The following is a 25043-nucleotide window of genomic DNA, read 5'->3' on the forward strand; positions in this document are numbered from 1 at the left end:
CTCCTGCAAGCCCATCAGCAGGTTGGATGGGACTTAGTGGGACAACTTCACCAGTGGTAGCCAGTGCAACAGTAAACTTCACCAGTTGGCCATCATCAGTGTGTGCACTTAAGTCCTAATAAACTCATGTCTTTCATAGCCAGTCCTCCAGGTTATTTCTTTGGAATCCACAAACAACTCACTGAGGTTTTCTGGGACCTCAGCACATTGTATATAACATCATGCCACTTAGGGCCACATGGAAAAGCACAGGGTTCATCAAGAGGCAGAAAGAATGAGGGGGAAACATGGGCATGAACCTTTACCGTGGTTTCTATGGGAAGGAATGGGCGAGGTAGGTTATGCAGGTTTAGGATTTGGCTAGTTTGAATAATTTCAGTGGGCTCTGTGACATAAAGGCTGTCTCTAGTTGTCTAGTACCTGGCTTTGTGTGAGTAGGGCAGGGGAATATTGCCTCCTAGAGTATAAGAGCTAGATAGAAGAGGTGGCTCAGAGTATGAACTCTGGATTGGGTTGGTCTGTGTATAAAAGCTGTTTGCTTCTCCAAGAACTGGCTAGCTTTGGGAGAGGCAGTGTGTCCTTAGTCAGGGAGGCCCCAGATGCTGGAGCATCAAGAATATAGAAAATAAGAAAATATAATTAATACAATATTTAGCAATTTTGAAAGCTAGCCCAAAACATTTAGCAGAATCATTTAAATGGTCTTTGCTCCATTTCCTGAAACATGGTGCCCGTGCCCTGATTTCAATTATTGTGGATACTAACAATATTTTCAAGGCTATTGATTATATCATTTTAGACCTTTAGGCTCTTCTGAAATTGTATGTTCTTAGGCAAAAACAGCATATGTGATTAAGTGAAGTCAATTTTTTATAAATACTGGGTTAGAAACCTCACCTCATCTCATGCTACAAAGAATTTGTAGCTCTGTTTTTAACTGGTTTTGGGCAAGTCACTGAGTTGTTTACATCTCCTTCTGCCACCCACCTCCCTTAAGTGAGGAGCTGCTCTGGAATTCTGTGTTTGTGTGTGTGTACTTCAGAGTAGACCATCCTCCAGGAAACAATGAAGTCTTAAAACCTCATGGAATGCCCCTTGCATTTTTCCAGCTAGAGGCCTGCTGCTGTCAGCCCAGCCAAGCCTCCCTTGGAAGGTCAAGTGTTGAAGTCCTTTGGAAAGCTAGAAGAAAACTTGGCAAAAGTCCAAGTGTCAAACATAATAGGCTCTATGCCAAGTTATCTTGTTTAAACTTCATATTCCTATGAGACAGATGCTGTTATTATTCCCCATTAAACAGGAGGTGAGCTAGGTTAAATTGCCCAAAGTCATACTGCTGGTGAATACTAAATCAAAATAATGGCAAAATAGAAGGAAACATATTCTGGTTTAAGAGTAGGTGGGACTTTTGAACCATGCTTATCAGTCAAAACTGCAATTGGCTGACTTTTTTTGGCTGGAAGGATTCAGGTAAAAATTGGATAACCATTTTTTTCAGAGATTTTATGGAGGGGAATCTCCAACTGCTTGAGAGTTGGATTGGACATCCTCTGAATGTCCCTTTGAACCCAAGAATTCTATAATTCTAAGATTCTGAGTTGGTGTTCACATACAGGAAATTCACACATAGCATTTGGAGACTCTACCACCAGAGGGCAGTGTCTTCACACTTGGTCCATTTTCACAGAAGGAATCAAACCTGGTTCCCTCTGGAACAGCTTGAGAGCACCACGTTTAGAACCATTACAAGGGTGATATGGGCCTATGTGAAGATGGAGAGGGAACTACCAATGGAATATTACTATCCCTTCTTCTATCAGCTTAAATAATGATTTCTGTCTGCCAGTGAATTGGAGAGTTGTCAGACTGCTAATAGTCAAAGGGAAGACACCATTTCCAGAGAGCTGAGGAAAGGTGCGTTCTAGGGGCTGTGAACTGGCAAGGAGCCCTCATAGTGTTGCCCCTGCTACCCCTGCACTCTAAAGACTAGGAAAGTGAAGAGAGGAACAGGATTGAGTAGTGTTAGAAGGTGACAGCAGAAACCCTGTCATACTTGGAATGGTTGAAGGACCCAGGAATATTCAGCCTGGAGAAGAGAAAACCTGGAGAACTGTCTTCCATTAAGGTTGTTCTGCAGGGTCCTGGGCATCAAAACCAGGGTTAGCAAGGGGATACTGCCACAGGGCAGATCACAGCTTGATTTAAGGAAGAACTTTCTGGTAATGTCTGGAAGGACTACCTTTGGAGGCCACTCATTCTCTATCATTCAGTCACAGTGTGTTTATTTTAGGCCTGATACTCTCTAGTTGCTGAGGAATGTAGCCGTGAGTAAAACAAAACAATCTGCCCTTATGGAGCTGACCTACCTGTGTCTGAACACATTCTAGAAGATGTGGAGGTGGGTCATTTGGAAGCCTCATGTATCAGCCAAGATGGATCTTACCATCCCTCCAGTGGATTCCATACCTTCCTGAACTTTATGAAACCTAGATTGTCTTCATATCTCTGAGACTACCCTCTCAAAATTTGCAAAGAACATCACTAAGACTTCATAGTTTTCATGGTTTCAATAGAAACAAGCCTGTGAATTAGGATATAGTGACACAACAGAACTCTGATATATTGTAAAAATTGCCTTTGGATTTGGAAGTCGTAGAAAAATAAAAATTCTTCACTTAAAAACAACCTCCAGTCAGTCTATTTTTCATATTTCTTTTATTTAAGCTGCATTGGGACAAGTCATTAAAATTGTCCATGTGAGGAATTATTTCTAGAGAACAGCCAGATCACACAGACTTTACATATTCCATCCTTGACATGAATATGTAGGATCTCAACTGAAACAGACCCACTGCTATTTTTTTTCCAAGTGCTTACACAGCTTGATACAGTCTTAGGAAAGCCATGCTAATTTTAATTCCTCTAATTATTGGGTATTTGTATCCCAAACCCACTTCCCTCCACAGCGATCTTTATTCTTTAGCACCTGTCTCTGGCTTGTATTTTCCTTTGCGTAGCAAACATTCTCAGGAAGACCCAGTTTTCCATTTTCATATATTTTTCCTCTCAATGGTCTGCTGTTGAGATCTGTGTCACCCTAGAGGACAAAAGAGAGAGAGGTCGAGAAAATCCTTGTGGGCCAGAGCTGGAAGTTCTGACATCTTTGCCCCTTCTTGCTAGAAAAATGCCTGGGCTGGTTCTACACAGGCTTCCTCCCTCATAATGGACACCATTGGGTCATATCTGGCTCATTCTGTGTAAGGTTGTGTTGATTTAGATAAACCTTCCTTGGGCTTAGCATGCTCAAGCAGGCCTGAACTCCACACAGGCCATTGAGAGGACCAGAGTGTGGTTCCCTGGGATACAATGCTCCCCATGAGCTTGCCTGTGTTGTCTCATGAGGGGCCAAGGGGCTTGTTTTTCTGTTGTGTTGTGTCTTCCCAAGAAAGAAAAGCTACTGCTCATTACATTCCACAAATTGATTTTTAAAATTAACAAGATTTCCTTATGGAGATTGTGGGATACTTGCACCCAACAGGGCCTTTCACAGCCTCACCCATGCCTATCCTGCTAGCTTCATCTCCCTCCCTGTCCATCACTCTTGCCTCATCATGAGCCCTTCTTCTCCAGTCATGATGCACCCTTGTGTGAATCCCACCTCTGCACTTTCATATGTGTTGGACCTTCTATCTGGAGTTCGCTTCTTTCCTTCTCTACCTGGTGTGGGATCAGTTTATTCTTTTTAATTTTTATTAAATGTTTTTTTCATTTTCATTTATTTTAATAGCAGAAGCATACTTTTAGAAAATACACCAATAATGTCCATGGATGTCATACAGTCTCAATTGCTATAAAAATTTCTAAAAACGTCCTTTTAGTTTCTGTACTTCTGTTATTTTGGAAGGTAAACCGGCACCACCCTTGAGTGGCACTGCTCTAGATTCTTGTACAGGTTACATGCAGTGTGGAGCTGTTCCACCCAGCCACTCCAGGTTAAATCAGTCACTCATTCCCTGTGATCCCTTCCCAGGAGAGGCAAACACCACATACAGATTATTTGCTCACAGCCTTGTGTTAATTGATCTGTGTGTCTACCTCTCCACTGGATCCTGAGCTCCACCAGGGAGGATGGTCTTTCCTACTCATCTCTGTATTCCATAGTACAGGCCTAGCCCATATTCAGAGCTTGATAGATATTGTGGGACTTAATATAATGCCATTTGGAAAACTAAACTCTGTGGGGTTTTGACTCAGTGTTGACTCATGAGCTAGTTTGCTTAAGACATCTCATGGCTACAGATGGCATATCTGCTCCTATGACCAACAGGGAAAATGGGATAAGAGAGTGAGGATGGATCAAGACATGGATAACAGGGCTCCCAGCCTTCTAACCTCTGCATGCTGTTGGCACAGTGATGTGGAGAGAGACCAATCGGACTAGGGCCAGCAGACCCCAGGAATAAACAGTCACCAAGCCAAGGCAGGGGATATGCTTTACGAGGTGTCTAATTCTGGAGGCTAACACTTATCAGGTGGGAAGGAGCTGAAATGCCTCCTGGGTCTGGATGGTGCAGGAAACCCATCTGGTATCTCCTTTTGGATCTACCTGCACAATTGATGAGTTCTAGTCATTCCTCCCTTTGGAATAGGGGCTGCTCCCCAGTTCTGTAGGTAACTTTAATTTTGGGGTGAAGTATAAGGATGCCCATGATGGATACCCATTAAATTCTCAATGTAGAACCATAGCATAATAAAGCTTTTACAAATTTGTCTCCTGTATTCTTTTTAATTGGTTTTGAATTAAGAAAAATAAGAAAGGGCTATTTTAAAATGTCCCTCTAAAATTCCACCTGCACTCAGGCTCAAGAAATGGTACTGCACTGATTATTATTTCCTTAATGCTAGATATCGAAATTCAACCAGTTTGATGAGATCGTCAAGAATAATGATACTGTGGGGGATGTGAAAGATGAACACACGTTGCCTATAAGCTTGCAATTGCCCCTATGGTTGTCCAATGAAAACAAGCTTTTACTCAGCACCTATTTTCCAGGCTTAGTATTAAGTGGCATCAGACATGGACCTGCTTTCAATGAGCTTTCACTCAGATGGGGACACATCCTGACTACCAGCACCTGTGATACAGGTAAATAGCACCACACCTGAGAGCTTTCAGATTCGAGAGAGAGTGTGTGTTGCAGCTGAAGGGACAGGGGAAGCTTTGGGGTTCTCATTGTGTGAGGTCAGGGCATGACAGCCTGGAAGCCAGGAAGCACAGAAGTCTGAAAAAGCAAAGCAGGGACAGAAGCAGGAAAGGTGAACTTGGAGCATGGCTGTCGAGAGTGGTATCTACACCCACCGGCTGTGAACTGGGACATGGAGAACATCACTCCTCAGAAAGCGTTTTGGAGGAGCCTGTCTTGGACACCTGGATGATCTCAACGGAGGTGATGCCTTTGCCGGCTACACGGTGCCTGGTGCGCAGCTTGTTCAGAGCAGTCTCCGCCATACCGGCCCGCTCCTCAGCATCATCCAGCTCATGCACTGTTTTTCTGTAGCGAGCAAAGGTCTGGTTGGCCTGCTCCTCCTGCAGCAAAGACACAGTGGAAAGTGGGATGTGAACCTGGCTTGTTCTGGTTAAATGTGTTCTGTTTGTTACCTGTTCTGCATTGTCATCTTAAGAGTGTAATTGCTCTAATAAGGCTTTTACAAAACAGCAGTCCTGGGTCAGGGTCATCCTCCAGCTTACCACGGACAACTGTCTCAACACTTTTAGATAATTCTTTTTGGCCTTGACATCCATATTTCTAAATAAAATGTGCTCTGTTGCTGCTTTTATAATTTGTGGTTTTAGGCATTAGTTATTGGGACCCCACTTGGAAGTTGTGGATTTAGTTCTTCCCCTAACCCCCACCACACATTTCCCATCCCCTTGTCTTCCCAGTAAAGACGTAGTTGTTTTATTTAGACCATATTTACTGTATGCCTGGCCTGTATTGAGCCTTTGGGGAAGGGCTTTGAGTAGGTCAGTGGCTGATAGGTTCAACATGGTGGTCCCAGAACTGGCAGCAAATGATAGCAGAGTCAAATATCTATGTCTCGGATGATGGTGGTAAGTGGACATGTGGTGTAGGATTGAGACTTGAAGCCACTATTTGCCAACTATTTGACTTTGACTTTAACATAAATACCCCACACTGGGCTGTTTACTCACTTGTGAAATGGACTAAAAATACCAGATTTCCTGCCTTGCATCAGGAGAATCAAATAAAGGTAAGTCCTTGTATTTAACAGTATGACCAGGAAAGAGAGGTTATCCTGGCAGAGGCCACAGGGTCAGTAGAAGAAGGACAAAGGAAGCTAAGACCTTCCCTGATTTTAGAGCACACCCTTCAGTGGGTACTTCACCCAACATAGATGTTCTTAGAGGACAAGTTTGTTTTTTACATATTCTTATTGCCAGTGTGTAGTGTCCAGTCCACTTCTCACATGATAGTGGGGATGAAATGCCATAGACATGAGACTCATGGGAGTCATCTTTTGGCCAATACTTTATTCCTTCCCTGTGGTTAATTCTAATCGAGGCTTGAGACCTGGGCTGGGAAGAAAGGGAGAATTAGGGATGTGTGGTGAGCACCTACCGCCTCTTCAATCTGCCGCTTGTAGACCTTCATCTTGTTCTGTAGCTTCTCCACCAGCTCCTGCATGCGCTGATTGGTCTTGTGGTCCTCCTCTGTCTGGAAGACCAGCTCTTTGAGGCGACGCTCATTCTTCCGTAGAGTCTTGACTGTCTCCACATGCCGCTTCTGCTCGCCATCCAGTTCTGTCTCTAGTTCCTTGATCTGAGGAAGGAGGAGAGGAATGTGGCTGAGGAAATGTATGTTTTTGAACTTCAGAGCTCAGTGACCTTGGACAGGGATGTCATGGCTACAGTGTCCACTTCCTACCCAGAGGTGAATAGGTGAGCCCTGGACCGGAGGGGTCAGGCCCTTTGTAAATTGGTTACTTTCCCTGAGCCTCAAGTTTCCTCCTCTGAGAAATGGGAGAGGCAGGGGTCAGAAAAGGTGACCAAACCTCCTGGGCCCTTCCAGCTTCAACATTCCAGGAAGTAAAGGCTTATTTTAGGTAAGCAGTAAGAGAGGAATAATGTTGGAAGCCGAGACTGGGAACAAAGAGGACGAGTATATGGGAAACTGCTCTGCTTGGGGGCTAAGGAAATTCTGGGGGAAGATGACCAGGAGAGGAGGAGGAGAGGAGACCTCTGTATAAAGAAATTAGAGCTGTTGCCTCAATTTCCTTTTCTTTCCCAGCTCTGGAACAACCTCATCAAATGCTGGGTATGTTTTTTGGGAAAAGACCTCCTCCCTACTCCAGCCTGGCCATATCTCTCTCCTAGCCCAGCTCAGTGTTGCCCTCACCCTGGTTTCCAGCTTCATGATTGTGCGCTTTCCTCCTTTCAGAGCCAGCTGCTCAGCTTCCTCCATCTTGGCTTGCAAGTCTTTGATGGTGATCTCATAGTTCTTCTTGATCTTCTCCAGGTGCATGCAGTGGTCCTGCTCTTGCCGGAGCTCTTCTGCCATGCGGGCAGCCTGTGGGAGACCAGGAGAAGAGCACGAGCTGGAGCTGGGTCTGCATCCAGACTCATAGTGCCTTTGAGAGGTGAGGAACCTTGTCTCCCAGTCTCTCAGAAGCCAAGTGGTTGACTTGAGGAACCTCACTAACACACTGCTGGGGTTTGATGCAAGGGGGCTCCAGGCTCCCGTGTCCTTCCAAGTGCAAGGGGAGGAGGCAGGGTCATCCACTCATAGCCAGGCCTTCCAATCCCGTGGACTCCACCAGCCTGGTGCTCTCCAGCCAAACTCTTTGCTGTATCATCCAAGAGGGGCATAGCACAGAGGGTGGGAAAATCACAGATCTAGAGTAGGAAGGTGGAGTTCTGTACCCATTTGGTAAGTCGTTTTACCCACTCTTCTTACATTAATTACACAAATATTCATGGAGGACCTACTGTGTGCTATGTCTTGAGACATACCACCAAATTAGACCAACATGTTCCTGAGCTCCTGGCATTTCAATTAAGTGTGAGAAAAGAAAATCTGTATTTTCTCAGCCCTAAAGGGGGATACATAGTATCTACACTCAAGGTCCATGTGAGCACCCAAAGGGATACTGGGATAAAAATACTTGGCAGCACATCTTGCTAACATCCACCCCTGAGCCTCTGGTCACAGCACCCATTTTCCTCCCACTAACCCTCCCTTTAAGGCTGGTTTGATGTTCTTCTTTGCCAAAAAGGCTGCCAAGATGAGTCCACATCGATGGCTCCTTTGGTCTGTGTCCCCAGGCTGCACTCTCTAATCTCTCACATGATCATGTGTAGCTTGTAAGTATTCCTCCAGACTCTGGTCTCCTCAGAGCCGGGACCATATCCCTCTGGCAGGGTGCCAGGACTCCATAGTGACTCAAGGAGAGGTGGTGGCCTTCCCTGCCTAGGGTAGCCGGGTCCTCAGCAGGTGGCCTGGCCTGGGGTGCCCTGTCCCCCTCCCACCAGCAGCAGGTAGTGCACATACTTACATCAGTCATGGCTTTCTTGGCTCTCTCATCAGCTGAGCGGAACTCGCTGATGAGCTCCTCGTGCTCATTGGAGATGCGCTGGACATCTGATTCCAACTTGCGCTTGACCACCAGGAGGCTTTGGTTCTGGAGGAGGAAATGAAAGAATTGCTGTGAGACAGGAGTCTGCACAGCCCTTTTGTTTCCAGGAAAGAAAATGACCCTCTCCCAGACACGCTTGTCAGACACCCTAACAGGAAATGGCTCTAGGACCCTGCTCGGAGTGAGGGTCTTTCCTCTGTATTCTTCTCTGGATTTTAGAGCAGAATTTGCATCATGAGGAGCCCAGGAATAACATCATTAGGCCTGAGGAGGATGGCAGCTCTAGACAAATTCTGAACTCAGAGCTTGGAAAACCCAGTTCAAGGTTGGGTACTTCCACCTACATGGATAAATTCCTTACCTCTAGGCTTTGGTCTTCCAGCCTCTAAATGGGATAACCCCTATATGTCCCATGTACATTTTTTCATTTGGTAAATTCACATGAGATGATGAGTAAGTATTAAGCCATGCCAGTAAAGGACTGCACTGTGAACAGTAAGCAGTACTGGTGTTACCATTAGTAGCAGACAGGGCTTCCCAATGTTGACCATGGATAAACCACTCAACTCTTTGGCCCATTTTTTTCTTCATTTATAAAATGAAAGTCAGACTTTGGAATATTCTAGATCACTCCCAGTTCTGAAGTTCTAGCCTCAGCTACACTTGCTTAAAATTGGCTTAACACTTAAACTCTTCTGAAGAGTTTCTAAAAGTTTAGATTTCTGGGATTCTACCATGGACCCACTGGATCGGAATCTCCAGGGGAGTCTCTGGGAGCCTGTCTTTAAAAGCTGTACACAACAGTGTACATGTAGTTAACACACTGTGCTGTGCACAGAACATGGCTAAGATGGTGCATTTTATGTTGTTATTATTATTTTTTACCATAACAACAACAACAACAACAAAGTTCTGCTGGTGAGTTTCGAGGACTTGAGGAATGAGGACATTAGCTGCCTCTGAATTCTGAGGGGAGCTCACAGGTCTGGGCTGGCCCTGGCATCCTGAGTATGAGTTTCCATGGCACTTCCCAGGGAGCCACCGTCCTACCTGGACGTTGACCTCATTGTGTCGCTCTGTGATCTCCACCACCTCTTGTTCCAGCAGCTTGCGGGAGCGCTCACTGCCCTCCAGGGCTGAGCGCACCTCCTCCAGCTCCGTTTGCAGCAGGCTCAGGCGCCTCTCCTGCAGGTTGTACTGCTCCCGTAGCTCCTCGTGCTGCCTGGCATCCTCGTCCATCTGGACCTGCAGATCCTGGGGGACAAGAAGACACAATCTGAGCTCATCTCTTTGGGCTGGCCAGGACTAAGGGTGCTCTGATCTTCACAGACCTGGCTCAGGAGGGAGCTGGGGTGGAAATGGGGAAATGGAGGCCACAGAGGAAGAGTGTGAGGCATAGACCTGCCCTCAGGGAGTCACAGCCTGGTGTTTACAGCAGGGCCTCTCAAGAGTCCTTCCTCAATGAGCTTTGACAGTTACACCTCAACTGGCTAATCCCCATCTCTCTTCCCCTGTCTTGTTATTTCTCCATAGCACTTACCATTTTTTTATGCTACAGTTTTATTTATTTGTTGCTTATTGTCTACCTGCAAAGATATTTGTTGTTTCATCCATTCTCCTACCCCTAGCACTTAATACAGAGCCTGGACAGAGCAGGTCTCCAGTAAACACATGTTGAATGCATGGAACCAGCTATACATGCTTTAAAGACCAACCTGATGATGAAGAGTGATAAAGGAGGACTTCACCTCTATTTGTGTTTATTTCTTAAGGTGAGTGAGTGGTGGGTACATGGGTGTTTATATTTATTTTTCTATGTCTGAAATCATTTATAATAAGTAAAAAATGATTTTAAAAATTAAGACAGGTTCAACTTCCTGTTTCTCTCCTTTTCCCCTCTTATTCCAGTGGTCCTGGATATGGACTATGGTGGTTGGGACCTCTTATTTATTTATTTTAATAATTTCAGAGAGGAAGGAAGAGGGGGAGAGAAATAGAAACATCAATGATGAGAAAGAATCATTGATTGTCTGCCTCTTGCACTCCCCACACTGGGGATCGAGCCCGGGCATGTGCCCTGACCCGAAATCGAACCTGGGACCCTTCAGTCCGCAGGCCGATGCTCGATCCACGGAGCCATACCAGCTGGGCGGGACCTCTCATTTATAGTCTCCAAGTCTCCTGCTCCCTAGAATGCCAGCCACCCCATGTTCTCACTCTCTTGCCTTTATCCTAGCTGAAAACATGCATGAAGTTATCTTTCTGTAAGCCTGTAGGCTTGAGATTGGCTTGCTTTGTGATTAGTTCTTTCCCCTCCCAGGTCACTACCTTGAGTTGCTGTTGTAGCCTTTTCAGTGTCTTCACAAGTTCGCTGTTGTTCTTGTTGGCATGGTCCAGCTGGATTTCCATTTCATTCAGGTCAGTCTCCATCTTCTTCTTCAGGCGAAGTGCCTCTGCCCGGCCCTTGGCTTCTGCATCCAGGCTGGTCTGCAAAGACTCAATGGCCCGCTGGTGGTTCTTCCTACAAGTCCAAGCAGAGAAGGCCTTGACGTACTGGACAAGCACATTCAGTCTATGCGAAACCTAGATAAGAGACTTCTGAGCATCAAGATGAGTATAGCATGTTGGAAGGTGAAAGTTTATCACATGTCTTTTGTGATATCGATTAATTTAACATAAAAACAGTCCTGCAAGAAAACTGAGGTTCCAGGATGATGGAAAACATGCCAAAGGTCATTCATTTAGCCCACAGTGAGTTGCATTCAAACCTAGATGCTGAGGTCCAGTTTTATTTATTACAAAATAGGAGTTTTTACTATACAAGTTAGATATATATTTATCTTCAAAATAATTCATTGATTGTTCTTAATATATATATTAATTATGTTGTAATTAACATAAACATTTCCATAAAGCCCTCATATAAACTATATTAATCTCCTTTTATAGGAGGGGACCAGAGGAGTTAATTTAAATGTTAAAAAAATAATTGTTTCATTGAGGCAAATAAATGATTAGCATGTAAAGATCCTGTCCACATTATGCTCACCTCTGCTTCACCCCTGAACACCCACTATGTGCAGGCATGTTGCTGGATTTGCAGTACTTTGAAGTGTATTCAATTTGCAGATATGGGCAAGGATATCATGACATTCTCAAAAGTGAACAAAATTGGAACTCATTTTGGGTTAAAAATAAAAACAAGCAAAAACATTGAAAAAAATTAAAGAAGATCTAAATAAATGGAAAAATATTTATGTTTATGGATTTAATATTGTTAAGGTGGGAATAAATGCAATCTAGTCACAAACAACCACATATTGTATGATTCCATTTATATGAAATGTTCAGAATAGGCAAATTCAAAAAACCAGAAAGTAGATTATTTGTTGCCTAAGGCTGGGGCTGGTGGTGGTGGTGGGGGAGAAATGGGGTTTGCCTACTAAAGTAAATGGTATTTCTTTGGGGGTGTGATGAAAATGTTCTTAAATTGTAGTGATAGTTGCACAACTAAAAACCATTGAATTTTCCCCTTAACACGGGTAAATTGTATGGTATCTGAATTATATCTTAATAAAGCTGTTGCACACACACACACACACACACACACACATACACTCCATTTTAGATTTTACACACACACACACACAGTGGCATAGCTAGAAATTTAGGGTGAGGGTTAGGTTTAGCCTACTGGCTATAGAGTCATTGGGCTCCTCTTCACAACATGCTTTCATATCTATAATTTAATCTTTTCCACATCTCAGAGAGGTGATTAGGAAGCTGTCATCTTCTCATCTGTTAGTTGGAGAATTGCATCTATCTCACAGGTAGTTTTTTCTAATTCTTTATTGTGGCAAAATATACATAAAATGAAATTTACTACCTAACCATTTTTAAGCATATAGTTCAGTGGTATTAAATACATTCATGATGTTGTGCTACCATCTATCTCCATAACTCTTTTTATCTTATAAAAAAATCTCTATACCCATTTCAGTGGTTCTTAACCTTCCTAATGCTGCGACCCTTTAATACAGTTCCTCATGTTGTGGTGACCCCCAACCATAAATTTATTTTCATTGCTACTTCATAACTGTAATTTTGCTACTGTTATGAATTGTAATTAAATATCTGATATGCTATATGTGTTTTCCGATGGTGTGACCCACAGGTTGAGAACCGTTGCATTAAATGATAACCCCCATTTCTTCCTTCCCCATAGCTCCTTGCAAATATCGTTCTACTTTCTGTCTCTATAATTTTGAGTACTCTAAGTACTTCATAGAAGTAGAATCATACAATATTTGTCCTTTTATAACTGGCTTATTTCACTTAGCATAATGTCCTCAAAGTTCATCTATGTTTTATTATGTATCAGAATTCCCTTCCTTTTTAAGGTTAAATAATTTTCCATTGTATGTATATATCACATTTTGTTTATCTATTTGTCAACGAACATTTGGATTATTTCCATGTTTTAGCTGTTAAGAATAATGCTGCTATGAAGACAGATATACAATTATCTATTTTAGACCCTGCTTCAAATTCTTTTGGGTATATATCCAGAAGTGAAAATGCTAGATCATATAATAATTCTATTTAAAATTTTTTGAGGAATCTCCATATTGTTTTCCACAGTAGCTGTACCATTTTACATTCCCACAACAGTGTAAAAGGGTTCCAATTTCTCTACATCATCAACACTTGCTATTTTCTGTTGTTGTTTTTATAGTTGCCCTTGTATTGGGTGTGAGGTAGTATCTAATTGTAGTTTTGATTTGCACTTCCCTAATAAATAGTGTTATTGAGCATCTTTTCATGTATTTATTGGCCATTTGTATATCTTCTTTGGAGAAATGTCTATTCATGCCTTTTGTCCATTTTTGAATTGGATTATTATCTCATGGGGTTTTGTGATGAATCATTGAAGTAAGACATTTCAAAGTGTTTGTTAACCACAGAGTATCCCATCTGTATAAAGTACTACCATTATTACCGTTTAACAGATGTGGAAACTGAGGTTCAGAGAGGTTCATCTTATTTGCCCAAGATCACATGACTAGTAAGTGGCAGAGACCCAGGTTTCTGGACTCTGCTCCATCATGCTATCCAAGTCAGCCTCCCATCCTGTCAGCCCCCTACCTCGTAGCTTCAAATTCTTCCTCTTTCTCATGAATTCTCCGGTCGATGTCAGCCTTAACCTGAGCCAGTTCCAGCTGAATTCGAATCACCTTGCTCTCTTCAACCTGCCAGGAATGTAAGTGTCAGTCTTTCTGGCTAAGCAGGTCTGCGGACCCTGGCCAAGTGTTCCACCCGCAAAGAGACAGCCATGAGGTTACCTCCAGGGAAGACTCAGCTTCCTCTAGGGCCACTTGGAGTTCATCCTTCTCAATCTCTAATTTTTTCTTTAACTTCTGCAGCTCATGCACACTCCGTCCTCCCTCGCCCAACTGATCAATCAGTTCCTTTATCTCCTCTGAAAAAAAGAATATTCTTGTTAATAAGGCTCATGAGGACTACCAGCTTCCCAGGATCATGGCATGTGGCACAGATATTTCTCCACTGAGGTCAGAAGCAGGCACTCCTAGCCTCACTGTATCAAAAGAGAAGCAATACACTCCAAGTCATAGACTCGTGGGGCATCAGGGCTTGAGTGGATCCAAGCTCCTCTTTTTATATAGGGTGTCCCAAAATTCACGCAAGATTTGAAATTGAATTGAATTGCAAATCTTGCGTGAATTTTGGGACACCCTAGATGAGGGTCTGAAGCCCAGAGAAGAATAAGCAAGCACAGAGTAGCTTTAGGGCCAGTGCCCAGAACTCTAGGGGCTGTTAGTTCTATATACAAGGCCTCCCTTTCTGGAGACACTCCCCCCGCAACACCCCCCAGGCCTCAAATTCTAGCCCGAAACTCTTATATGTAAGAAATATGTATACATGTGTATATTACTGACATATGACAGGTGTAAGGGCTAAAATAAAATCTATTGAGCCTTTATTTGTGTCAGCTATTCTACTAAGTGAAGACTTGACACATTTTTTTTGTATTTCATTGGCACAACAACCTTACAAGGAAGGCAGTATTATTTCCCTATCTAATAGATGAGAAAATTGAGGTACAGATAGTTAAAGTAATTCACTTGCCTGAAGTTCTATTACTGAGTGCTCAAGTGCTTCTACAAAACTCTTGCCAGCCAGTCAACAAACATTTATTGTGCACCTACTGTGTACCAGATGCTTAAACCCATGATGTGCCTGGGAGAAAGAGGGCTCTGGCTGTGTCTTTGTCCCTGCAGGCCCACCTGTCTGCCCTTGACTCACCCTGCAGGGTCTTGTTCTCCTTCTTCACTGACTCAAGGTGCTCCAGGGACTCCTCGTAGGCGGTCTTGATCTTGAAACTCTCTGTCATGTACATGCGGCACTCCTTCTGTGAACTGTCCACCTCCACCTGCAGCTCCTCGCACTTCTGCTGCCACTCAGCCAGCATCTTGTCAAAGACCCGTTGCTTCTTGTCCAGGGCGGCAGCTGCAGCATTGGCCTAGGGAGAGGTGGGGATGGTCTCTGAGGGTCTGACTTTCCTGCCCCTTTCCCCTCCTGCTGCTCCCCTCCCTTACTTTCCTCTCCTTCCCCAGTGACTCTGGTGACCACAGACTTCTTGGGGATTGGGATATAATTCAAAGTTTATGGCACAAGCACAGGCTTAGGGAGTCAGAAAGAGCTACATTCTAGTTCTAAAACTTCTGCTACTAGATGGGTGACCTTGGGCAGTCTACCTTACCTTCCTAGGCTAGAATTTTCTCAAGTGTAAAATGAGGAATCTAGGCTACAACATCCTTCCCAGATTTATGACATTCACCCAATTCCCCATAATTTATTTCTCTATAATGTACTAATATACATTATACATCCATTGTCCAACTCAGAGATGGGTTTGGTATTATTTTTCTGTGAATCAAAGCTGATTATTCTTAGGCATTATTTTTTCATAGATTTTTCATCTTTTTCATAACTCTCTGGTAACTATATATTTGCTGCTGTGCAATACTAGATTTTGTAAATTTCTGTGTCGTTTCCTAATTTGGGAGGAGCAAAACCTTCTTGGGTTTTAGGACGATTTTCTGAAGCCTTTCCCATGCATGTGACCTTCTGCCCTTCACTGTTGGCATGAAGCAATGGGCCTGTCTAGACCAAGATCAGGTTGATATGGAAAGGCAGTGGATCTATTTAATTCGGCTGAAGACTGGCAAATCAGCCTGAACCCCAATGATGCAAAGAGGAATATTTAGCCACACAAACTCTGTGGGACATAGTTTTTATGAGAGAATAGGGAACAGGGATAATATGTTACATGGATTCCTGGGACTAAGTTTTATCTTTGTCATGGGTCTATTTAAATAGTGGCTTGTAGAGTGTTCAGATCTAGAATTATGAGTATAAATATATATATATTCAAGCAGGAGCCTGTTTTCAATGGGCCTGTATATAGATCCTGTGTTTCATCCTCATAGGCCACTGTTTCTTCCTTTTCACCCCAGACATGTGACAGTCTCATCCAGCTCTCTGTGGCCCCTTTGACTTAGCAAATAGGCAGCCTTTGAGCCTTTGACCTTCTGACCTTTTCCAAGTCAATGGTGAGGTCCTCGACTTCTGCCTGGAGTCTCTGTTTATTTTTTTCAAGGGAGGCAGCCCGGGCCTGGGCAGCTTCAGCTGTCTCTTCCGCTTCCTGGAGCCTGGCAGCCAGTTTCCTCCTATGGATGAGGGCAAGAGGGGCTATCAAGGACACATAGGAGCCCACAGGCAGGGGGCCCGGGAGTGTGGCGCTGAGCTCTGGGGTGACATGGACAAGATGCAGACAGAATGTAGAATGTTTACAGGAAGCAACCACTGTCCATTCTTTAATTCAACAAGTTTTTGTTTCTATTCTGTGCCAAGTATTGTTCTAGGCATTAGGGAAGCAGCAGTAAACACAAGAGACTAAGATCTCTGCCCTCATGGAAGTTCTGTTCTAGGCGGGACAGACAATACACAACATACAGACATAGCACTACGGAGAAAATAAAGCAGGGAAGGGGACACATGAGCAAAGGACCCAGGGAGGGTAGGTGAAGGCCCCGTGGGTGTCTGGGGTGGAGATTCCAGGCAGAGAGAGGTGAGGGACGAGATTTAGGTTTAGCCGGGAGTGAGAGCAGGCAGCTGCAGGCAGCTCCTGGATAGCTCACAGTAGAAAATAGAAAAGGGCTGGGGGCAGGAGGTGGGAGTTACAGGAAGGCAATTTAGGCTCCATCTGTGAAGATCTTTAGATAAAAGATTGGTGTCAGCTGGAAGGCACAGTGGTTACTGCTGTCCTGTCACCACAAATTCCAGTGAGTGGAAGGCACAGCAAGGAGGCACAGGGCTCCCATGCCGGGCTTCCCTGGGTGGGTAGGCCCATGGCACCCAAGCAGCCTCTTATGCAAGAGGCCCGCTCAGAGCCACATCCATGCGTCCACTTTTATTTCCTCAGGCCCTTCAAGCAAAGTGCCCACTTCTCTGGTTTGTGAATGAGGACTTGAGGACATTTACCACAGAGCTGGGGAAAGGCAGAGTAGAAGCCTTAGCCACGGAGTGTGGTCTGTGTACTGCCAGCATCACAGAGAGGCTCCACCCCAGACCCACCAGGCCTGTGGAGGCTTCCTAAGCACTTCAGAGGCAGAGGAGCTGCCTGGAGGGGGAGCCCCTGCTCCTGACTTCCCTGCCTGACCTAGCACTTAGGGCGGAGGATGAGGTAAGAGAGCCTTTGACGATGGAACCTGAAGGTTGGCGGTGAGTGAGCTCCCCTTTCTAGACACTCATCCCTCCTTTAGAGCAGGGGTCCTCAAACTACGGCCCGCGGGCCACATGCAAATACAAATATTGTATTTGTTCCCGTTTTGTTTTTTTACTTCAAAATAAGATATGTGCAGTGTGCATAGGAATTTGTTCATAGTTTTTTTTAAACTATAGTCCGGCCCTCCAACGGTCTGAGGGACAGTGAACTGGCCCCCTGTTTGAAAAGTTTGAGGACCCCTGCTTTAGAGGAACCTGTAAACTGCCTTCTTCTGATCTCAGCTGTGGCTGATGGTGGTGAGATCCCTAGGGCCCACCCGCCCGCTTGGCCTTCCTGGCCCCTGGCATAGTTGAGCTCACTTGGTCTCCTCCAGCTCCTCAGTCCTTTGGATGGCATCAGTCTCATACTTGGTCCTCCAGGTGGTCACCTCGGTGTTGAGTTTGGACACTAGGCGCTGCAGCTCTGTCTTGCCTCCCTGCTCCTCCTCCAGCTGTTCCTTCAGCAAGTCCAGGTCGTGCTTGGTGTTGGCGAGACTCACCACAGCTGTGCTGCGAGACTGTGGAGACCACACGAGCCTGTCAGAGGCCTGCCAGTCTCTCCACGGCCCCCAGGGCCAGCACTTAGATATTTGTCATGTTGGATTAACAGTGCAGCAAGTAAAGGGGGGAAATACCACCAGGGTTTATTTTCCTTGTTGTTGTTTTTTTTCCAATTACTTTCCACAAGATACATATTTTCACTTAGTCATAGTTAACTTTTTTTACTTGTTAGTGGATCAAATATTTTTCATGTTCCTTCTACATCTTCATAAGCTATAACTTGCTTCAAGGAGGCTGCTCTGTCACCTGCACCCAAGCCCCAAACAAACCTTGGACTCTTCATCCAGCTGCCTCTTGTAATCGTCCACCTGTGATGTCAGCGATGTCTTTACCCTCAGGATTTGATTGAGTCGGCTCTGGGATTCTTCATATTCACGGCTCAGCTCACTATTTTCAGCTGGGTGAGAATGAAATGGGAGAAATATTGGATGAAGAACTGGTTCCTCAGCCAGATCCTAAGCTGCCTCAGGGCATTGCTCCCAAAGTGGCCGACTGAGTTGGAATGGGGAGCACAGTGACCACCGCACCAGCCACCCAAATTAAGTCATTCCAGGAATGGAGCAAGTGCCCAAGAGCTGCCAGCATCCAAGTGACTTGCATGGGGCAAAGGGTTTTATTCAAATAACAAAGCCCTGACCCTTGGCAGGAGATACAGCAAAGGAGTTCGGAGAAGACAGTGGGGCAGGGTGTTTACTTTGTAAACTGTATTTGTCACGGTCCCAGGACCTACTACATTCCTGTCACTTGTGGACTGATTGCTGGGCCAGAGGACAGAAAGAGATGCATGAATCCGAGAGGAAGACCAGGCTTCTGGTTCTGCCCTGTAAGTCATTCGTTTTGTCATTTCACCTCACTGAGCTTCACTTTTTTAAAAAATATATTTTATTGATTTTTTACAGAGAGGAAGGGAGAGGGATAGAGAGTTAGAAACATCGATGAGAGAGAAACATCGATCAGCTGCCTCCTGCACATCTCCCACCGGGGATGTGCCCGAAACCCAGGTACATGCCCTTGACTGGAATCGAACCTGGGACCTTTCAGTCCGCAGGCTGACACTCTATCCACTGAGCCAAACCGGTTTCGGCAAGCTTCACTTTTTTCATCTGTCAAATGGGGATATTGAGTTTAAAAAGTATTACAGGATGTGGGAAATAAGGTCAAAGGATATCTGCGGATTCTCTGGTGTCACACAAGCTTGTCTAACCCAAGGAGTGTTAACTTCTCTCAAGGAACGCACCTTTGTTTGACTTACTGTTTGCTCCGGTTAGAGCCCAGCCTCGGCAAAGTTAGGTGTTAAATTGGATAGTAATAAGTTCCAAATTATTAAAGTCTTAGAGATGCAAAGGATTTCTTCTGATAGAAAAACAAAAACAGCCCTGGCCGGTGTGGCTTAATTGGTTGAGCATTGTCCTGTGCACTTAACAGTTGTCTGTTCATTCCTGGTCAGGACACTTGCTGGATTGTGGGCTTGATCCCTGGAAGGGGGTGTGCAGGAGGCAGCTGGTTGATGTAGCACTTTTATATCAATGTTTCTCTCTCCCTTTCCTTTCCTCTCTGTCTAAAAATCAGCTTTAAAAATCTTAAAAAAGAAAATAAGAAAAACCAAACTCAGAGGTTGCAGTATTGTTGTCCTTTAGGACATTAACTGGTTTTGCATCTAACTTAGCAGAGTTCCTTGAGTATTCCTTTTCTCACTGATTATGTCAATCTCGCCCCTCATGTTCTTCAAAGGCAGCTTTACCATTTTTCTGGTTCCCTGATTAGTGACACATGTACACTTTATGTTAGTATGTAGGTCATGTTTTAAAATGTTTAAAAAGTGTCAGTATGGCTGCCCCTCCTGCTGATCTCACAGGGTGAGAGAACTGATATGAAAATACTTTGAATAGTGTTCTCCATTTTACACTATAAAAATGTGACTTGGAACATTCCGAGGGTAAAGTAAAATCTCCTTGTCTCATCACAGGGGATGCGAATTTTCCAAAACCAAGAAAGCTCTGAGGAGAGGACTGAGGTACTCTTTCAGTTTCCTTGCAAATCCCTCTTCCATTCCATGTACTGTTTTTTAGGAAGCTGCAGGGAGGAGTGAGCTCACCTTGGAGGCGTGTCCTGATGGCATTAATTTCTGCCTGGTTTCTCTCCAGCTCAGCCACTTTGGCGTTGGCTTCTGCTAAGCTATCTTCCAGCTTTCGGACATGGGCCTCGGCATTCATCTGCCCAGGAACAGTGCATTCAGTGGGGAAATACGGGAAGGCTGCAGGTACCAGGGGAACCCAGGCCAGGCCTTCCCTTCCTCCCACCTGGGTTCCCCTAGTGTAGGTTCCCAGGTTTCCAGCTCCTTGGATCTATATATATATAAAAGCCTAATATGCAAATTGTCCCCTCGGGAGTTTGACCGGGAGACCAGGAGTTTGATCACTCACTATGATGTGCGCTGACGACCAGGTGGTGGCGCAGAACAAAGGAAGGCCCTGGCCGGTAGCCAGAAGCCGGGGAAGGGAGGCCCTGGCTGGCAGCCAGAAGGCCCCGATCGGCCCTGATCATTGGCCAGCTAGGGACCCTACCTGTGCATGAATTTTGTGCACTGGGCCTCTAGTATAGTCATATTAATGTAATGATAAGCTTAATAGCACACATTTATTGCCAGGAACTTTTGTAGGCCTCACAAAAGTGCTTTGAGGCAGGGATTATTATTATCCCCATTTTACATAAGAGGAAACTGAGGCACAGTTATGTAGCTTGGCCAAGATTATATACACAGTCTGTGGGGTCTGTGACAGGTTCACCTCGGTTTCGTTCACAACATCTAGAATGGGTGGGGAGCCTTTTTTCTGCCAACAGCCATTTGAATATTTATATCACTAGAGGCCTGGTGCATGAAAGTCGTGCACTCGGGGGGGGGGGGGGGCCCCTCAGCCCGGCTTGCACCCTTTCGCAGTCCAGGAGCCCTCAGGGGATGTCTGACTGATGGCTTAGGCCCACTCCCTGCGTCAGTAAGACATCCTTAGTGCTGTCGTGGAGGTGGGAGAGGCTCCCACCACCGCCGCTGCGCTCGCCAGCAGTGAGCCTGGCTTCTGGCTGAGCAGCACTCCCCCTGTGGGAGTGCACTGTCCACCAGGGGGCAGCTCCTGCATTGAGTGTCTGCCCCCTGGTGGTCAGTGCGGGTCATGGCGGCTGGTCGTTCTGCCATTCGGTCGATTTGCATATTAGCCTTTTATTATATAGGATTCACTTAATATAATTCACTTAATATAAATTTATGTTGCTATGAAAAATGCTCTTAGATTTATTGAATTTTGAGTGCCGCCTCTGGTTGTCTTGGCAGGGCCAGACCAAATGATTTCACAGGCCTTATATGGCCCGTGGGCCAGACATTTCCCACCTCTGATCTAGACCTTGATTCAGGCCTGCTGGGGGCTCAGGGAATATTTGTGTAAGAGCCAATGCCAGGGCACCTCCTGTGGTTCTGGAAGGGGGCTTTCCTCACCTTGGACTTCTGCACAGTCTCCATGCTGGCATTGAGGTCATCGATCTCAGCCTTCATGACCTGCTTGTCCTTCTCCAGCTTGGACTTGACCCTCTGCAGGTTCTCCACGTGCTCTGTCAACTCAGCCATGGAATCTGTGTGTTTCTTGCGCAGGGTGGAGGCTGTTGCCTCACTCTGCAAGGCTGCCTCCTCCAGCTCCCGCCGCAGTTTCAGCAGCTCGGCCTCCCGCTTGCGATTCTGCTCAATCTGGGGGTAGAGGAGAAGCAAGGCTTAGCAGGACTGGCTGGCGCTGGTCTCCTTGGGGTGGACACTGTTCACCTGCTCAATGGTCCTTTGATATTCCTGTATCCCACTAATGAGATGCCCTGATTAAAATATCAATCCTAAGCCTCTGGGTGGTTGCCTATAGGATTTGTTTAGATAGTGTTGTGTGTAGAATTATGTCTCCCTTAAAGACATGTTTAAATCTTAACCCCGATACTTTATTTGACCTTATTTGGGAATAGGGTCTTTGCAGATGTACATAAGTTAAAATGTCATACTGGATTAGGATGGGCCCTAATCTCTAATTACTGGTTGTCTTTATAAGAAGAGGGAAATTTGGACCCAGAGAGACACATAAGATAAAGGCCATGAGAGAGGCAGAGACTGGACCATGCAGCTATAAGCAAGGAACAGCAAAGATTGTCTGCAAATCATCAGGAGTTGGGAGAGAGGCCTGGAATGAATTCTTTCTCAGAGCCTTCAGAAGGAACCCACCAGACAGCCCCTTATCTATAGCTCTTGCTCTAATGCAGTGGTTCTCAACCTTGGCTGCACATTAGAATCACCTGGGAATCTTTTTAAAATCCTGATTTCTGGGCCTCATCCTCCAGAAATTCTGTTTCTTTGTTACTAATGTTGTGGCCCCACCCCCATAACAAAGAAACAGAATTTCCGGAGGATGAGGCCCAAAAATGAGGATTTTAAAAAGATTCCCACGTGATTCTAATGTGCAGCCAAGATTGAGAACCACTGCTCTAATGGCTCCCTGTTGTTCTCTTAACTCCCTGCAATGCTAGAGATAGTCCCTTTGTTAATGCCCCTCATTCAAACCATCTGGGATGATTTTGTTTTCTCCCAGGATCTGACCCCAGCTGGACACCTGCTTTAGTTCAGCTCCACAAGGAGCAGACTGTGGCCAGGATGATGAAGTAACAGGACATGGAGTCCGGGGGCCAAAGGAAAGGATATCCAGCCTTCCAGTGATAAGGGACGCCATTCATGCTCTCTGCTCTAATCCAGGGTCCACATTTGCAAGAGAGCTGACTTCATGAAATTATGAGAGTATCATGTGGCTTCTGGTAGTCTCCATGATGCCTGCATGTGAGTTAGAGGAAGACACATTCCACCCCAGGAGGCATGGCTCAGATTCCAGCCCCCATTCGCCAGAGTGGGGTGCTCTTGGAGTGTGGGGTCACCCCACTGTAGTAACCTGGTCTATATTTTCTGTATTCTGGTGCTTTGACATCTGGGGCTTTGCTGACTCCAAAAGGATGGCGCCTCCCAGGTTTAGCTAATTCCCAGAGATAGCAAACAACTCAATTTCAATCACCACCACCAATCTAGAGCCTCCTCACCCCCCCCCCCCCCATTCCTTCCTTTATGTGGCTCTCATACTTTCAGCTACTATCCAGTTACCATAATCACCCATGGCCAAGTACTAGACAACTAGGGATGGCCCCTATGCCCCAGAGCCCTCCAAAATGATCCAAACTAGCCAATCTAAGCCTGCTCCCATGCCTTCCTCAGAAACCATAACAAAGGCTCTTGCTCACAATTCCCCTTCCCTCTGCCCCCTGAATGACCCTGGTGCTTCCCTGTGTGGCTCTGCCTGGCATGTCCCCTCCTTTAGGGAACTGTAGCAAACTTCAGTTGACCCTTGAACAATGCACGTTTGAACTATGTGGGTCAATTGAAAAAATAAAGTATGTATAAATATACCCATGCAGTTCAAATCTGTGTTGTTCAAGGGCCACCGTTACCTCTTCAATGGCAATTCCCTCCTCATCTTCTGGCCTTACTGTACCTCAAAGTTTTTATTTTATTTTATTAATACACTGTATTTTAGAATACCCGCCCTCTGCATTCAACCCAAATCCTGCTTCTATTAGTGCCACTAAGGAGCCCCAGAAGGAAGTGGACCAAATCAGCCTCTCTCTTGCCTACTTTTTATTACTAATCAGTTTCTCTTCAAGCTAGCCCCAGGAATTCAGCAAAAAACTAGCTGGTCTTTATCCCACTGTCTATCATCCAGCACTTTTTTCTCCCGGTAGGCAGGCAGGATTGGGGTTCCCAGGTTCCCCGAGGATGATACCTGAGCAGATGTGGCTCCCCCAGCCTCTTCCAGCCTGTCGCTGAGGTCTTCGAGGTCCCGGGACAGGTCACTGCGTTGTTTCTCCACCTGGGGTAAGAGTGAATGACACTGACTGAAGCCATCCATAAGTCCCTCTTTCCGCATGGTGTTTGTGAGGCCAGGGGCCTGCGCCTGGGGAGCTCTGCACTCTGCTTGCCACCACACGTGCTCAGTGAAGGATGCTGTCTGTCCCTCTCCTTGCACTGGGTGGGCCTTAGTGCCCATCCTGCCCCCACCCCCACCCCCCCCAGCCCAGTTTGGCTGAATCTGGAGTTTAGGCATCCTATGATTTATTTCCCACCATCTTTATGGTCTTATCTTCTGTAGGATCCCTGCCCTCAACCCTCCCTCCACTCTTTGCTCTTCCTTTTACACCGTTGTTCCTGTGCAGGTAGGTGCCATTTCATTGCTTTGGCCTGAAATTCCTCCCTGCCTCAGCCTGTTGAATTCAGTCTTTGAATTCCTAAGCTAATGTTGCCTCCACCACCTGTCCCAGGCAGAGCTAGCCTTCTCTCCTTGGTTTCAAACCACAAGCAGCATCTTTGCATCTTACATGATAATTAATGTCCACGTGTAGCAAGAAACAACGAGGCCTTTTCAACTGGAAACCTGTCCTCCTCTCTGTTTCTGCTTATGGTTGGATTGTAGCTGGCATTTGGCCCTTTGACTCAAGAAAGGTAAAAGCAGTATGTCATTTACCTTGGCTCTCATTGCCCTCTCAGCTTCCAGTTCTTCCTCCAGTTCCTCAATTCGGGCCTAGCAGAAAAGTAAGCAGAAGAAGAGGGTTGAGGGGGATTATCTTAACTCTTTGGGAAACTTACCCAGTTAGCCTTTTAGAATGGAGATAATGGGGGAGAGTATTATGCTTAAGTGAAATAAGCCAGTAGGAGAAAGACAAATACCATATGATCTCACTTATATGTGGAATCTAATGAACAACAACAAAATAAATCTTTATATATAAAAGCCTAAGCGACCATACGACCGAATGACCGGTCGCTATGATGTGCACTGACCACCAGCTCAATGCAGGAGCTGCCCCCGGTGGTCAGTGCACTCCCACAGCCAACCTCCCGTGGCCAGCCACCCTCCCCCACCACC

At 45.4% G+C, this 25043-nt stretch overlaps 1 protein-coding gene and 1 long non-coding RNA gene across 2 annotated transcripts in view; one reads left to right on the forward strand and one right to left on the reverse strand.

The window, feature by feature from the left end:
- LOC102244151 overlaps positions 1 to 11161 on the forward strand; it is an 18725-nt gene extending 7564 nt beyond the window's left edge. The window contains exons 2-4 of the long non-coding RNA XR_314151.2: positions 7536 to 7656; positions 10281 to 10424; positions 11095 to 11161. This is a non-coding gene — a long non-coding RNA (uncharacterized LOC102244151). The remainder of the gene's footprint in view (positions 1 to 7535; positions 7657 to 10280; positions 10425 to 11094) is intronic.
- Positions 2292 to 25043, reverse strand: part of LOC102244356 (myosin-16) — a 55989-nt gene continuing 33237 nt past the window's right edge. Inside the window, exons 27-43 of the mRNA XM_005875832.2 lie at positions 24642 to 24698; positions 23904 to 23990; positions 21548 to 21793; positions 20156 to 20273; positions 18330 to 18457; positions 17821 to 18017; positions 16271 to 16403; positions 14977 to 15193; positions 13995 to 14131; positions 13798 to 13901; positions 10981 to 11173; positions 9703 to 9906; positions 8572 to 8697; positions 7416 to 7586; positions 6639 to 6839; positions 5357 to 5584; positions 2292 to 3094 (exon numbers count right to left, since the gene is read on the reverse strand). Of these exons, the coding sequence (XP_005875894.1) occupies positions 5384 to 5584; positions 6639 to 6839; positions 7416 to 7586; positions 8572 to 8697; positions 9703 to 9906; positions 10981 to 11173; positions 13798 to 13901; positions 13995 to 14131; positions 14977 to 15193; positions 16271 to 16403; positions 17821 to 18017; positions 18330 to 18457; positions 20156 to 20273; positions 21548 to 21793; positions 23904 to 23990; positions 24642 to 24698 (2520 nt within the window). The 3' untranslated portion in view covers positions 2292 to 3094; positions 5357 to 5383. The remainder of the gene's footprint in view (positions 3095 to 5356; positions 5585 to 6638; positions 6840 to 7415; positions 7587 to 8571; positions 8698 to 9702; positions 9907 to 10980; positions 11174 to 13797; positions 13902 to 13994; positions 14132 to 14976; positions 15194 to 16270; positions 16404 to 17820; positions 18018 to 18329; positions 18458 to 20155; positions 20274 to 21547; positions 21794 to 23903; positions 23991 to 24641; positions 24699 to 25043) is intronic.

Source organism: Myotis brandtii, unplaced genomic scaffold (genome assembly GCF_000412655.1).
Source record: "Myotis brandtii unplaced genomic scaffold, ASM41265v1 scaffold470, whole genome shotgun sequence".
In the NCBI taxonomy this organism is placed as follows: Eukaryota; Metazoa; Chordata; class Mammalia; order Chiroptera; family Vespertilionidae; genus Myotis; species Myotis brandtii.